The sequence below is a fragment of the Sinohyriopsis cumingii genome, chromosome 2, assembly GCF_028554795.1.
Source record: "Sinohyriopsis cumingii isolate HCF-2022 chromosome 2, ASM2855479v2, whole genome shotgun sequence".
NCBI lineage: Eukaryota > Metazoa > Mollusca > Bivalvia > Unionida > Unionidae > Sinohyriopsis > Sinohyriopsis cumingii.
The window spans coordinates 157,838,690-157,852,052 of NC_142962.1; the positions used below are offsets into that span (position 1 = coordinate 157,838,690).

Genomic DNA, 13,363 nt, shown 5'->3' on the forward strand with positions numbered 1-13,363 from the left:
ATTAAAAAACATTTACAGTATAGTGAATGATTCCTTAAATCCTAAACTTTCTATCAATTCAGATAGTTCCAAGCAATCTGAACACATTTCAAAGTTATTCCTGATGACGACTCTTGTACTGGTGTACCAACAAGACAGAAGAATAACTCTGTTATAACTCCAAATGTATTTAAATGAATTTGCATTATGTAAAATAGGGCTATTAATCCAAATATCATTGAATGAATCCACAGTAATTCCGTTAAGCTATTATTCAAAAAATGTCCCTTAAATAAATGTTAAAGCACCATAATTCAAACGAATGGCTTAAATAAATTAATCTATTCTATCAATTTATATCTTCCAAGACCAGTCGTACTATCAAGAATGAATGATTTAGCGTAATAATCCGCCATACTGCATGAAGTGCCAGAAGAGCAGCTAATTCCTTTTTTGAAAATCACCAACATTGTTTTTTGTTGGTTTGTTTATTTGTTATTTTAATAAATTTGTTACTCTTAAATCCCGACCTTTCAGCAAAAATTATGTGCCTCACTCGTATAACTTGAATTTGCAAACTCATTTCTGCTGCCAGCGCGTGCTTCATGAACAAACTGCTACTCTATCCATCGGCGCCCATACCCCCGAACAAGTCACTTATCCTTTTTCGCATCAAAACGAGTAAGAAGGATCTAGGCATCGGTCGATACTGTTGCCTGGGCACAAATCAATTAAAACAGGCGTCTATCTTCGAATCCGTCATAAAACCACTAATAGTTCGATTTATGGGAAGGGGTATGGGGATTATATTTTTGTAAACAAACAGTCCATAAATAAATCATTTTTTTAAAAAATTAATATTTACTTTACATGCACAACAGTAATATGTTTAAGGTTAAATTTATGATCCGAATGTGAAAATGATAGACATGCATACAATGATGCTTGATTGTCTAATGTGAATTTCGATGACAGGAAAAGACCCTATAAGGCATTAAATTTCAGGAAAATCGTTGGCGGCCAGGGCCCCTAGCTGGTGGGACGGGGCACTAGCTCCATCCCAAGGATCCTCTCCAGTCTTCAGCCCTTCGGGTCACATATTCTGGCCCTTTGGGCCATCATTCTCGCTGTGGGCGTTATTTACGCCAATGGTCCCAAAACGTTATTTACCCTTAGTACGCCACTGACTTAGAGCACAAAGAAATATCAGCTAATACTTTTAGCACCGCTAACTCATCTCACGACCTAACAGTCCACTGTCATACTGGTACAATATGTCCAAATTTTCTTACGGCGAATTCCGAGGGTCGATGCCTACACTTTATTACATCAAATCATCCTGGATGTCGCTGAATCTCCGTGTGCTCCTAAGTATTTCCAGATAGTATCCATGCTTGAATGAATTAGTGAGTGAACAAGAGTACAGGTAGACTCATATAAAGGTTAGTGGCCTGCATCTTTCCAGGCATACAATCAACAGCTGGTTGGACTTGGAAAATCTTGATTTAAGCTCAGAGGTTTTTTTTTTTTTTTAAATTTAAAAACCCATACAAGGAACTACCCTATCTACTGAGGTTACTAGCGTGCATCTTTACAGACACACAATTATAAACCTGTCTGATTATGTCAAAACGAACTTACGTTCTGAAGTTTCTGCATAATCCACAACACATGATTCTAATTTCGTTATATAGTGTTATTATCAGCGTAAATTTCATTTCCAACACGTATGTAGTACACTGCATATTTTGGGGTAAAATCCACTTAAAGCACGCAAACCCTTTCAGACTTTATTTTAAACAAAGAGGATGAAAATAAATTATTTAATATCATTATCTATTTTATACATTTTTCTAACAATTTTTGAAAAATTAATGAAGAAATTTAAAATTTACGTTCAGTTGCGCGTAATTTTTATACGATGGAAATAACTCGTACAAGCAGGACCTGCGCGGTAAAATTTTTCTCCCTTGTTCATTATTTTGGTTGTTAACTTTTCTCATTATTTCGTGTAGTCCGAATTTCCTCTGACCCTTGCCACCCCATTCTTGATATTTGGACATTTTTGTTGGGGTGTAGGTTCAGAGTCCATTCCATATCGAAAAGTTGGAATTCGCCGACACCATGTAAGCGTTGGCATGGGGTAGCCGCTTACTAGCCGGCCCAGCAAACTTGAACGTTGACCTTTCATTGAGACATGCTTGTATGAAATCGATAGGAATATGATTTATTTTCTCAAAAATCGTAAGCATAGCACTCGTCATGTCTTTCATCCGTTTACAGACGAGACGAAAGTACGTCGTTGCTGAAATTTGACCTGGATCTGGTCATTTGCGTTCCGAATGTCACATGACTATGCATATCCCTCAACCTACATGTCAATGACATCAGAGGTCATATAGTCACGTGATATCGACAATAAATTTCCAAAGTTGTTGTACATAGAATTTGTGTGTGTGTGTGTGTGTGTGTGTGTGTGTGTGTGTGTGATATGGATTTTTAACGTAGCTTTAACAATGTTTCAGTCATATCGCTACGATGTCTGCAGTGTGACAGTTTATAGTGATGCCTAGCACAGGGGCATCATGACGCAGACATGTAGCATGATGTCCCACCCAGTCACATTATCCTGACACCAGGCCGACCAGTCCTAACACGAACATCTTATTGCTGAGCGCCAAGCGAGGCAGCTGTTAGTACCATTTTTGTAAGTCTTTGGTATGACTCGGCCGGGGATCGAACCCAAGACCTCCCGCATCCGAGGCGGACGCTCTAACCACTAGGCCACCGGAGCGGTACATAGAATTTGGACATATTATATAGAAGTCACTTAATGTTTGTAAATAAATATAATGCACACTAAATTCTCAACATATTTATTCTGAGATCAACAACCAGAAACCTGTCATTATCGCAGCAGGGTGGAAAAACCTATTTTCAAGAACTTACTTACTTACTTACTTACTTACTTACTTGGATTAAAGTGATTTTCGCTCCAGTGGAGAATGTATCACTGTTTAATGCACGCACAGCGTGCTATTTAATTACTCCTGGGGGAAGGAATGAGAGCCACATCCACCAGGCTTTTATGTGTTCATGGAACACTTATTAATTAGGCCGTCAGATCGAGGTACTATTTAGTTCCTAGCGATCTGGATGGCCGAGGTGAGTGGGATTGGACCCAGCACGCACTCATTGCTTAGGATGCATTGCTTTGTTGATTGAGACGAGTGGGATTGGACCCAACGCGCACTCGTGTATATTGCTATGGGGGCGTGCACTGCACGCGTGATGTTTTATGTCCGGTCGTGGTAGAGGAGGAAGAGGCTTATGGCACATTTTCTTGAGTTTCTAAGTTCTAAGTTCCAGGGTATAGTTTCTAAAAGTGTCGTCCTGCATAATTTGGAGGATAACTCTGTGCTGTTTTTAGAGTAGGTTAAGGATAAATACCCAGGTTGACAGCCATGGATTTTGATGTTGCCATCTTGTGTAGCGGGCCCTGCTGGTCTTGGGTATTTGGGACCACCTTGACTGGTATTGGTTTTTAGGGTCTTAGTATTCTAATAAGTGCTGTTTTCGTTGCAGCTTTGTGCTGCTGGATCTGATGGTCTTTGGGTTTTAGACCACCTTATACGTGTTAATTTGGGGTTATACTTCCTTATGCAGAGAGCTTTTTTATTTTGCAGCCTTGTGCTGCGGAATCTGACAGTCTTTGGAGTTTAGACCACCTTATATATTGATAATTTGGGGTCGTTTTGTTCCTAATCTGTTTTAGTGTGGACGATCCTGATGGTCTGGGTTCAAGACCACCTTATACAATCTGGTTTTGGTCCTGTCGGTAACTCTAGGTATTTGTTGATGGCTGTCACCATGGGTTTGTGTGAGTGAGTTCGTAGAGGAGGAAGAGGCTTATGGATCGGGAGGCGGTTCATGGCACATTTTTGGCGTTTCTAAGTTCCAGGCTATAGTTTCTAAAAGTATCGTCCTGCATAATTTGGAGGATAACTCTGTGCTGTTTTTAGAATAGGTTAACGATAGATACCCAGGTTGACAGCCATGGATTTTGATGTTGCCATCTTGTGTAGCGGGCCCTGATGGTCTTGAGTATTTGAGACCACCTTGATTGGTATTGGTTTTTAGGGTCTTAGTATTCTAATTAGTGTTGTTTTCGTTGCAGCTTTGTGCTGCTGGATCTGATGGTCGTTGGGTTTTAGACCACCTTATACGTATTAATTTGGGGTTATACTTCCTTAAGCAGAGAGTTTATTATTTTGCAGCCTTGTGTTGCGGGATCTGATAGTCTTTGGAGTTTAGACCACCTTATATATTGATAATTTGGGGTCTATTATTCCTGATCTGTTTTAGTGAGGACGATCCTGATGGTCTGGGTTCAAGACCACCTTATATGATCTGATTTTGGGTCCTGTCGGTAATTCTAGGTATCTGTTGATTGATGGCTGTCACCTGGGTTTGAATTGTGGTCGTAGAGGTGTTAATTTTCATGCCAAGAGACTATAAGATGGTTAAAGAATAAGGTAGGAAGGAGGTATAGATAATAAGAAAATGCAATTTTTGTTAATTATTTTTTTTATATTTTTTTTTAGTTTTAAGTCTTGAATTCATAGTTATTTGTATGTTATTATGTAGTCCTGTTTGAATTAATTCCTATTTTCCTATTTTAATTTTTTGTGGCCTTAATTGGTTTTTATTATTAGGGCTATGAACGGCTGTGTCAGTCTGTGAACCCGCGAGACTTAGCCGTCCGTCATAATTCCCAAACAGTGATTTTTGTAGTATTTTTTGACTGATCTTGATTTACTTGTATTTCTTTTAATTATAATTAGATTAGATTCGTCCTTAATTGGTTGTTATTATTCGAGGCTATGAACGGCTGTGTCAGTCTGTGAACCCACGAGACCTAGCCGGCCGTCATAATTCCCAAACAGTGATTTTGTACTATTTTGGACTGGTCTTGATGCTTCTTTTTAAATAAATTTTTTTAATTAGATTAGATTCGTGTATAAAACTTATGATGTTTTCGAATGTTAGATTGATATTGGGGTTTGTGTTCATCAAGAATTCTGGGTATGTGACTGGGGATCCAATATTACGTTGTTTAATTTTAAACTTAGTCCTTTCTTTTTCAAGTGTGTGGCAGTTGTTAAAAATGTGCTCTAGGTCTTCTGGGACCCTGCAGTGGTAACAGTTAGGGTCATGTGGTTGTGGTCCTATGTACTGTCAGAAGCTGTTAGCCAGCTTGGTTTTGCCTGTGAGTATTCTATTTATGAATTTTTGGTCATTGCCTTTTGTTTTGGGTGATTTCCTATTTCTGCAGACTTCTTTAATTATGGCTTTTAGCTTCCTGCCTTGGGTGTTTGTGTTCCATAATTCCTGCCATTTATTGTCAATGAGAGTTTTAGATATGCTATAGAGTTCATATATGCTATAATCTAGGTTGATGTGAGTGGTTTCGTTTAGTTTTTGTTTAGCTGTTATATCTGCCATATCGTTACCTGGTATGTTAATATGGGACGGTATCCACATAAATTCTACTTGTAAGTTATTATTGCTTAGGTTTTTTTTAAACAATATATTGGTTTGTCTAAGATACATTCTCTTGATTTGGTGTTGTTATTAAGTATGGAGTTTATGACGCTTAGCGAGTCATTTATTATTACCGCTTGGGGCATTTTGTTCTCTTCGATCCATTTGAGTGCTTTAAGTATGGCCCAGAATTCAGCTGTGTATATGGAGCAGAGGTTAGGTAGTCTTCGTCCTACTTTAATGTTAAGTTCGGGAATTACGTAAGCTGCTGCTGTTCTGGGTGGTTCTGTTATTTTGGATCCATCAGTGTAAATCTTAATGTAGTTGCAATATTTTGAGTTGATCTCTTCTGTACAGATTGTGTTTAGTTTGAGTTCTTGTTCGTTTTTGTTTCCATATTTCGTAATGAGGGTGTTAACTGAAGGGTTGGTATTTATCCATGGTTCTTTGTCATAGTGATTTGCAATTTCTGCTTGGAGGTTGTCTATAGTAAGTTGTTTAACTAATTAATGGACTAATTTCCCTGCTGGTAAGAAGTACCGAGCACGTCTCAGCGATGTTTTTGTTGGTATCACATGACTACCACATTGACATGTGCTCTCTGCGTAATGAATCTGGTTTTCTTCGAATTGCTTTATCAATTACAGATCTTTTATATAAAAATGACGTGACTTTCATTTCTATGTTCGATTTGTTTTCCTACAGCAACACTAGAAATGTTTATTGTTAATATCACGTGACTGCATGACCTCTAATGTCACTGACATGTATGTTGCGAGATTTGTGTAGTCACGTGGCTAGGAATGCAATGGCCAGATCCAACTCAAATTTCAGCAACGACGTACTTTCCTCTCGTCCGTCAGCGGATCAAATGCATAACGAATGCTATGGTCGCAATTTCTGAGAAAATAAATCATATTCCTATCGATTTCCTACAGGTATATATCGATAAAAGGTCGTTCAAGTTTGCTGGGCCGCCTAGTAAGCGGCTACCCCATGCCGACACCAACTTTTCGATAGGGAATTGACTCTGACCCAAGACCCCAGCATAAATGTCCAAATATCAAAAATGGGGTGGCAAGGGTCACAGGAAACTCGGACTATATTTCGTGTTGTAACAACGGTATTTAATGCCAGGGATATTTTTAATTTATTAGAGGTAACCAGCTCTGAAATATCACTAAATTCTACAAACATGTGTGTGTTTTCACAGTAGTGTGGAAAGTGATCCAGCATTGAAAAATCACTATGTTCCAGGAACATAAACTTTTGACTTCTATTTGTCGGGTATACTTTGAAGGCTTGTGTGAGATACTTATTGCGTGTATTTAATACTGTTTTAAAATATTTTATAGCAACACGTCATCTTTCAATATACGTTTATCTACTTATAGTCGCCATAGACCTTGAACAAAATATTAGTATTTGGCAAGGAATAAATGTTTGTTCAGTCTGTATACAAATGGCTTTAATGGTTTCACTTTTCATATAATCTAACATAACAAGGGGCAAAAAGGTCAGCTTTAAAGGTTTCGTCAATTTTCTTTAATGCAGGATTGGATAGACGGCCACGTTGCATTTGTATGCGGTGCTGTGGGAACTGTCGTGGTTATCCTGGTTCTAATTGGGTTTCTAATTTTCAGAGCGAGGAGAAACAGGTACGATCCGATTAAATAAGTGTAAAGCAGAATTATGAATAGTACCTGATAAAGGAAAGTAGTAAAGGGGGATCTTATAGGGTCTATGGGATTTATCATTACAGACCCCCTTGGGAACATATAGGGTCTATGTAAATTTAACATGGAGAAAAATCGTGGGAACATATAGGGTCTATGGGAATTAACATGGCCAAAAATCGTGGGACAATATAGGGTCTATGGGAATTAACATGGCCAAAAACCCTGGGACAATATAGGGTCTATGTAAATTTAACATGGCCAAAAACCCTTGGGACTATATAGGGTCTATGTAAAATTGAAACAGGAAGGGTCTCTATTTTTTTAAAAAAAAAAAAATAAAAAATAAAAAAATAAAAACAAAATAAAAAAGGGGTAGGCAATGGAAAGGCTATCTCTTTTCGAGAAATATGGGGGCCCTGAAAAGGGCCTTTGGGTTTTCTTCTTCTTCTTCTAATTTCTTCTTTTTCTCCACCAAGTTCTTATTTTATCTCCTACACTCTTCTTCCCTTTCTTTTTTTCTTCTCCTCCTCTTCTTTCTTCTTCTCTTCCTTCTCTTCTTTCTTCCTCTTCTCATTTTCTTCTTCTTTTTCAATCTTTTTGTTCCATTTTGTGACGATCGTCGATAAATACCTATGTATCTATAATCAGCTGAAATTCCTATGAAATCCCACTATCTATTTATAGCTCCAACTTGTGGGTTTTTACTTTGGAAAATCCCACTATCTTTTTATAGCCTCAGCTTGAGTGACGTTCCTGTTTATGAATTCTAGTATATATGTATAGCTACAAAATGTGGAAATCCCCAAGTCGATATTTATAGTCTCGAAATTTCCAGCGTCAGTGACGTCACTGTACTGAACACTAGGGATAAATATCAACAGTGTTGCAAGTGGCTGACCTGAATACGCGCTACTGTAGGTAGGTAGGTAGAGTGTATCTGATAGGGATAAAGTGAGTTTTATACGGACAAACAGAGACCAATAGACACACACAACGTACGCGCGCAGACACACACACACACACACACACACACAAACACACACACACACACACACACAACGTACGCGCGCCGACATACTCTCACACACACACATACTCTCACACACACACACACACACACACAGAAACACACAACGTACGCGCGCAGACATACTCACACACACACATAAACACACACACTATAAAATAGATAAAATTAGTAACTATTTACAATATCAACTTCTGTGACGATCGTCGATAAATACCTATGTATCTATAATCAGCTGAAATTCCTATGAAATCCCATTATCTATTTATAGCTCCAACTTGTGGGTTTTTTCCTTTGGAAAATCCCACTATCTTTTTATAGCCTCAGCTTGAGTGACGTTCCTGTTTATGAATTCTAGTATATATGTATAGCTACAAAATATGGAAATCCCCAAGTCGATATTTATAGTCTCGAAATTTCCAGCGTCAGTGACGTCACTGTACTGAACACTAGGGATAAAATATCAACGGTGTTGCAAGTGGCTGACCTGAATACGCGCTACTGCAGGTAGGTAGGTAAAGTGTATCTGATAGGGATCAAGTGAGTTTTATACGGACAAACAGAGACCAATAGACACACACAACGTACGCGCGCAGACACACACACACACACAAACACACAAACACACACACACACACACACAACGTACGCGCGCCGACATACTCACACACACACATACTCTCTCTCTCACACACACACACACACACACACAGAGAAACACACAACGTACGCGCGCAGACATACTCACACACACACACATAAACACACACACTATAAAATAGATAAAATTAGTAACTACTTACAATATCAACTTCTGTGACGATCGTCGATAAATACCTATGTATCTATAATCAGCTGAAATTCCTATGAAATCCCACTATCTATTTATAGCTCCAACTTGTGGGTTTTTCCTTTGGAAAATCCCACTATCTTTTTATAGCCTCAGCTTGAGTGACGTTCCTGTTTATGAATTCTAGTATATATGTATAGCTACAAAATGTGGAAATCCCCAAGTCGATATTTATAGTCTCGAAATTTCCAGCGTCAGTGACGTCACTGTACTGAACACTAGGGATAAATATCAACAGTGTTGCAAGTGGCTGACCTGAATGCACGCTACTGCAGGTAGGTAGGTAGAGTGTATCTGATAGGGATAAAGTGAGTTTTGTACGGACAAACAGAGACCAATACACACACCCACACAACGTACGCGCGCAGACACACACACACACACACATACACACATACACACACACACACACACACATACAGAGGGAAGAGGAAAAAACAAACCCCAAATATACTATCAACACAGAAGGGAGATGATACAAACCACAAATAAACTATCCACACAAACGTACGCGAACGCATACAAACCCCAAATATACTATCAACACAGAAGGGAGATGATACAAACCCCAAATAAACTATCCACACAAACGTACGCGAACGCATACAAACCCCAAATATACTATCAACACAGAGTGAAGAAGTAAAAGTTTTTTGAAAGCACCTAAGCCCTCACCTGCAATGACCAACTCTGCCAAACACCTACACCCCACCCCACCCCCCACTCCCAACACTACAAAACCCATTTAACCCGTTATTTTATGGCATCAGTGTGTGATTTAGGAAACATCAAGACACAAAATAATGGAGGAATAGACTGACTATTGTTTACCGACTTGCGTGCCTAAAGAGTGTGCGTGAAGGAAAACATCCTTCCATTTCAATTCTAACTAAAACATGATCCAGAGGGATAGAGATAGGTGAAAGGGCACAATTTCATAAAGTGTGAGTAGAAAACAAAACACGCCATCCTTATTATACAATGTCAAGACCAAGAGACACGTACGTGTTCTTTCTGGTCTATTCTCTTTTAGAAGGTAGTATGAAATTTCACATCAGGGCCAACGCATCGGCTCACATTGTCAATTTTTCCATTTCCATGTCTTTACTGGCACAAGTTCTTCATCATCTTCAATTTCTTCTTCTTCTGAATCCCTCTTCTCTGTTTCGTCTTGTTTTTGTTTCTTCTCTTTTCTCGTAGGGCACTCTGAATTCCAGTGTCCTTTCTCCTGACAACGATATTAGGTATCTTGACTTTTGTTTCTCTTTCTTAGACGAAGCAGGTATTCTGGAGACAAATACCCATTTACCTTTGCAGATATAGCAAACTTCATTAGCACTTACACACTTTCGTATGACTCTCATCAAATCAACGATCAAAAGAGTAAGTTTTGTTGCCACTTTCGCATGTGAATTATGCTTTCGTATGACTTTTAGCAAATATTTGACCAGCAGGTCGATCTGTGCTGACTCTTCCATCTTCTTGATCGTTTGAGAGCGGAATGAATACTCTGACGCTAAGACACTCTCCTTATATACAGGGACCTGCTGCGTATGAAACCTAGTCAAATGTAATTTTGCAATAAGATGAAACGATTTCATTGAGGAAGTAAAAAGCAATGATGTACCGTATCGCCTCACACAAAACCTGGAGTGTTAGTTCAAATCCGTGTCAGCGATTTCGAAGACGACATAACTGAGCTTTAATCAATGCTCTCCAATTATGCCACAAAACCACGAGTCCTGATTCACGCCAAAAGAAATTTCGTTCGGTCCATAAAAAATAGCTATGGCAATCGCTTCAAGTTCCCAAAAAAATTTTTAGGGCTACCCCATACTCTCGAAAAGAAATAACATTCCATTGCCTATGATATGTTAGTCAGTTAGAAGAAAAAATACAGAAGTGAGTCTATCAGCACATGATTTCTTTATCTTGGTTAGAAAGTGTGACTCTAAGTTGTTCGTTTCCGTCGCTTATCAAAATTTTAAAAATAGCAATGTTCTGTAAAAAGTGAGTGAGTGTTTCTTTTAGGTCTGTGCGGTTTTTTTTTTTTTTTTTTTTTTTGTTGGTGATAATATGGATAATGTAAGTTCGGGTACAACGAAATTTAAAGAATTAGGCCCAGAACTCGGTGTGGAGGGAAGAAATATACGCAACAGCAGCGAGAGCAAGAAATGCAGACCTAGCCAGTTAGCACTGAGGTATTCTGCGTTTGACAATGCCTTTGATGTCGTACACGTCGTCTTTTTTGGTGACACGACTTGATTTGAAATAAGTACGGGCTAGCGTTTTGGTGAGTACTTAACATCCATGGCTGTCTTGCTGAGCACCTTTTTCCTCCTTTACCACGCTCGGACAGAAAAATGAGTGTGTGGTGAGACAATTCCCACTCATGTTTAAAGCCTTTCAGTCAGGTTGTTAAGGACTAGTTAGTCCTACACCTGATTGGCTAAATTTAAAAGTAGTCTGTGAGTACATAAAAGCCTGGGGGGATGAGGCTCTCTTTCCTTCCCCAGGAGTAATTAAAAATCACGCGGTGCGTTATTAAACCAGTGATACATGCTCCATTAGAGCGAAAATCACTTTAATTCAAGTAAGCAAGCAAGCCAGTTCGGGTACCGTCTCTAGCACTCTTGATGACACCAACTGTCTGGGTTATTTTCTTTCTTGCAAGCCCCTATGTTCCACTTCTGTTTGTGATAATAACTTGTGATACTTCACATTTTCTAAAGTGGAAATCTTTACAAGCCGTACAAAATACAAAACTTATATGACTTTGGCTTTTGACACTTGCACAGACTCTTCACTTTATAAGTGTCACGAGAAAATTGTATATCCCATTTTTACCATTTTCAAAAACACGCACACACTTGCAGCTTGACCAGAAATATGTACATCTTGTTTTGTGGATAAGTCACAGACAAGTCCAAGCATATATAGGTGGTTATGAACGTTAGGAATATCCCCTCATTTTTTCAGAAATATCAAAGCTTGTATGTGCATTTTCCCTTTTCCACTCTATATTAGTGCTTAGATTTGTTCCAAAAAAAAAGAAAAAAGAAACGAAACAATTTTGAAGAAAAAGAAACAACTGAATTTTGAATTCAGGTTTCTCTCTGTTTATAATTTTTTTCAAGTTGATGGTGCATGACAGAGTACATTCGCCTACCTTTCCAAAGTGAGAGGCATTTGTTCACATGTCATTGCCTTTGTTAAATTCGGTTTCATTGGTTAGTTATCGTTAATCTTTAATTTTTTTCATGCATTTCTTTTTGATAGAAGATTTAAGGCTTTCTATTGTTGTAACGGTATTTATGTTGTTTAGTCTGTTGATGAAATTATCTATAGCAAAGTGCTTAAGATTTTTCAGTTTCTTTTATTATTTCAAGCCCTACAAAAGGAGACCAAGTTTGTCTTCAAAGACGATTGAAACTCTAAATTACACGGGCGTGAAGGAAAACATCGTTGTGTTTGATCTAATCATGCTTGCCGTATCTCTTTGTGTTTCAGAGGTCATATTTCTTCTTAAGTAAATACACGCATCAATAGACAGACAGATTGGGTCATCATCCTTGAGTTTCACTGTACTTTCGGTTCTTTACTTCATACAAGCCCCAAATTTATTAGTTTGAAAACGAAAAGATAACATGCCCCTCAATACTGTAACACGTCTGTTCTGACTCTACCGATGTGAGTGTGAGTGTTTATGTCGAAATGTTTAAGTGAGATATAAAAAAAATGGTCAGTTTGAAAACGCGAACCAATACTGTGACGCTCAGTATTTTGATGTGGTAAGAGGAAATGGTACAACACACACAAAGAGGGCTTGTAAGTTCACATTTCAGTCTGTCTGCACTGCAATGGTAACAACGCAAGAACATAGGGATTATTATGCCACACAGTCCTAGAACAAAACAATGCATCACCCGTTGTAAGCCATTTCATTGGCTATACTTATTTTCTTACCGCGTTCGCTTCGAATTGACTTGAGTAGCTATTCAGACAGTGACGAGAATGGCCATGCTTTACTGGGTCTATCCTATAGGCGATTTATATAAAAAAAATATTTTTAAAAATTAAACTAATGCACGAACATTCGTACCATGGGCGATCCCATGGAAATTGTGTCCGTCTTATTGCAAAATACATCGACATTTAATTTAACCGTGCAGATCGCTAGAACAAACCTCTGATAATATACATTTTGAAAAGTGTTGTGTGACACGGATTGCCATTGTCGCTTGGTGTCTGCTTTCTTGTTCGAAAAGAGATCGTTTCGTCTTG

General features: G+C 38.4%; 1 protein-coding gene across 1 annotated transcript in view; it reads left to right on the top strand.

The window, feature by feature from the left end:
* LOC149806179 (uncharacterized) overlaps positions 1–13,363 on the top strand; it is a 62,895-nt gene that overhangs the window by 44,129 nt on the left and 5,403 nt on the right. The window contains exon 9 of the mRNA XM_089951093.1: positions 7,078–7,181. Coding sequence (XP_089807219.1) covers positions 7,078–7,181 — 104 coding nt within the window. The remainder of the gene's footprint in view (positions 1–7,077; positions 7,182–13,363) is intronic.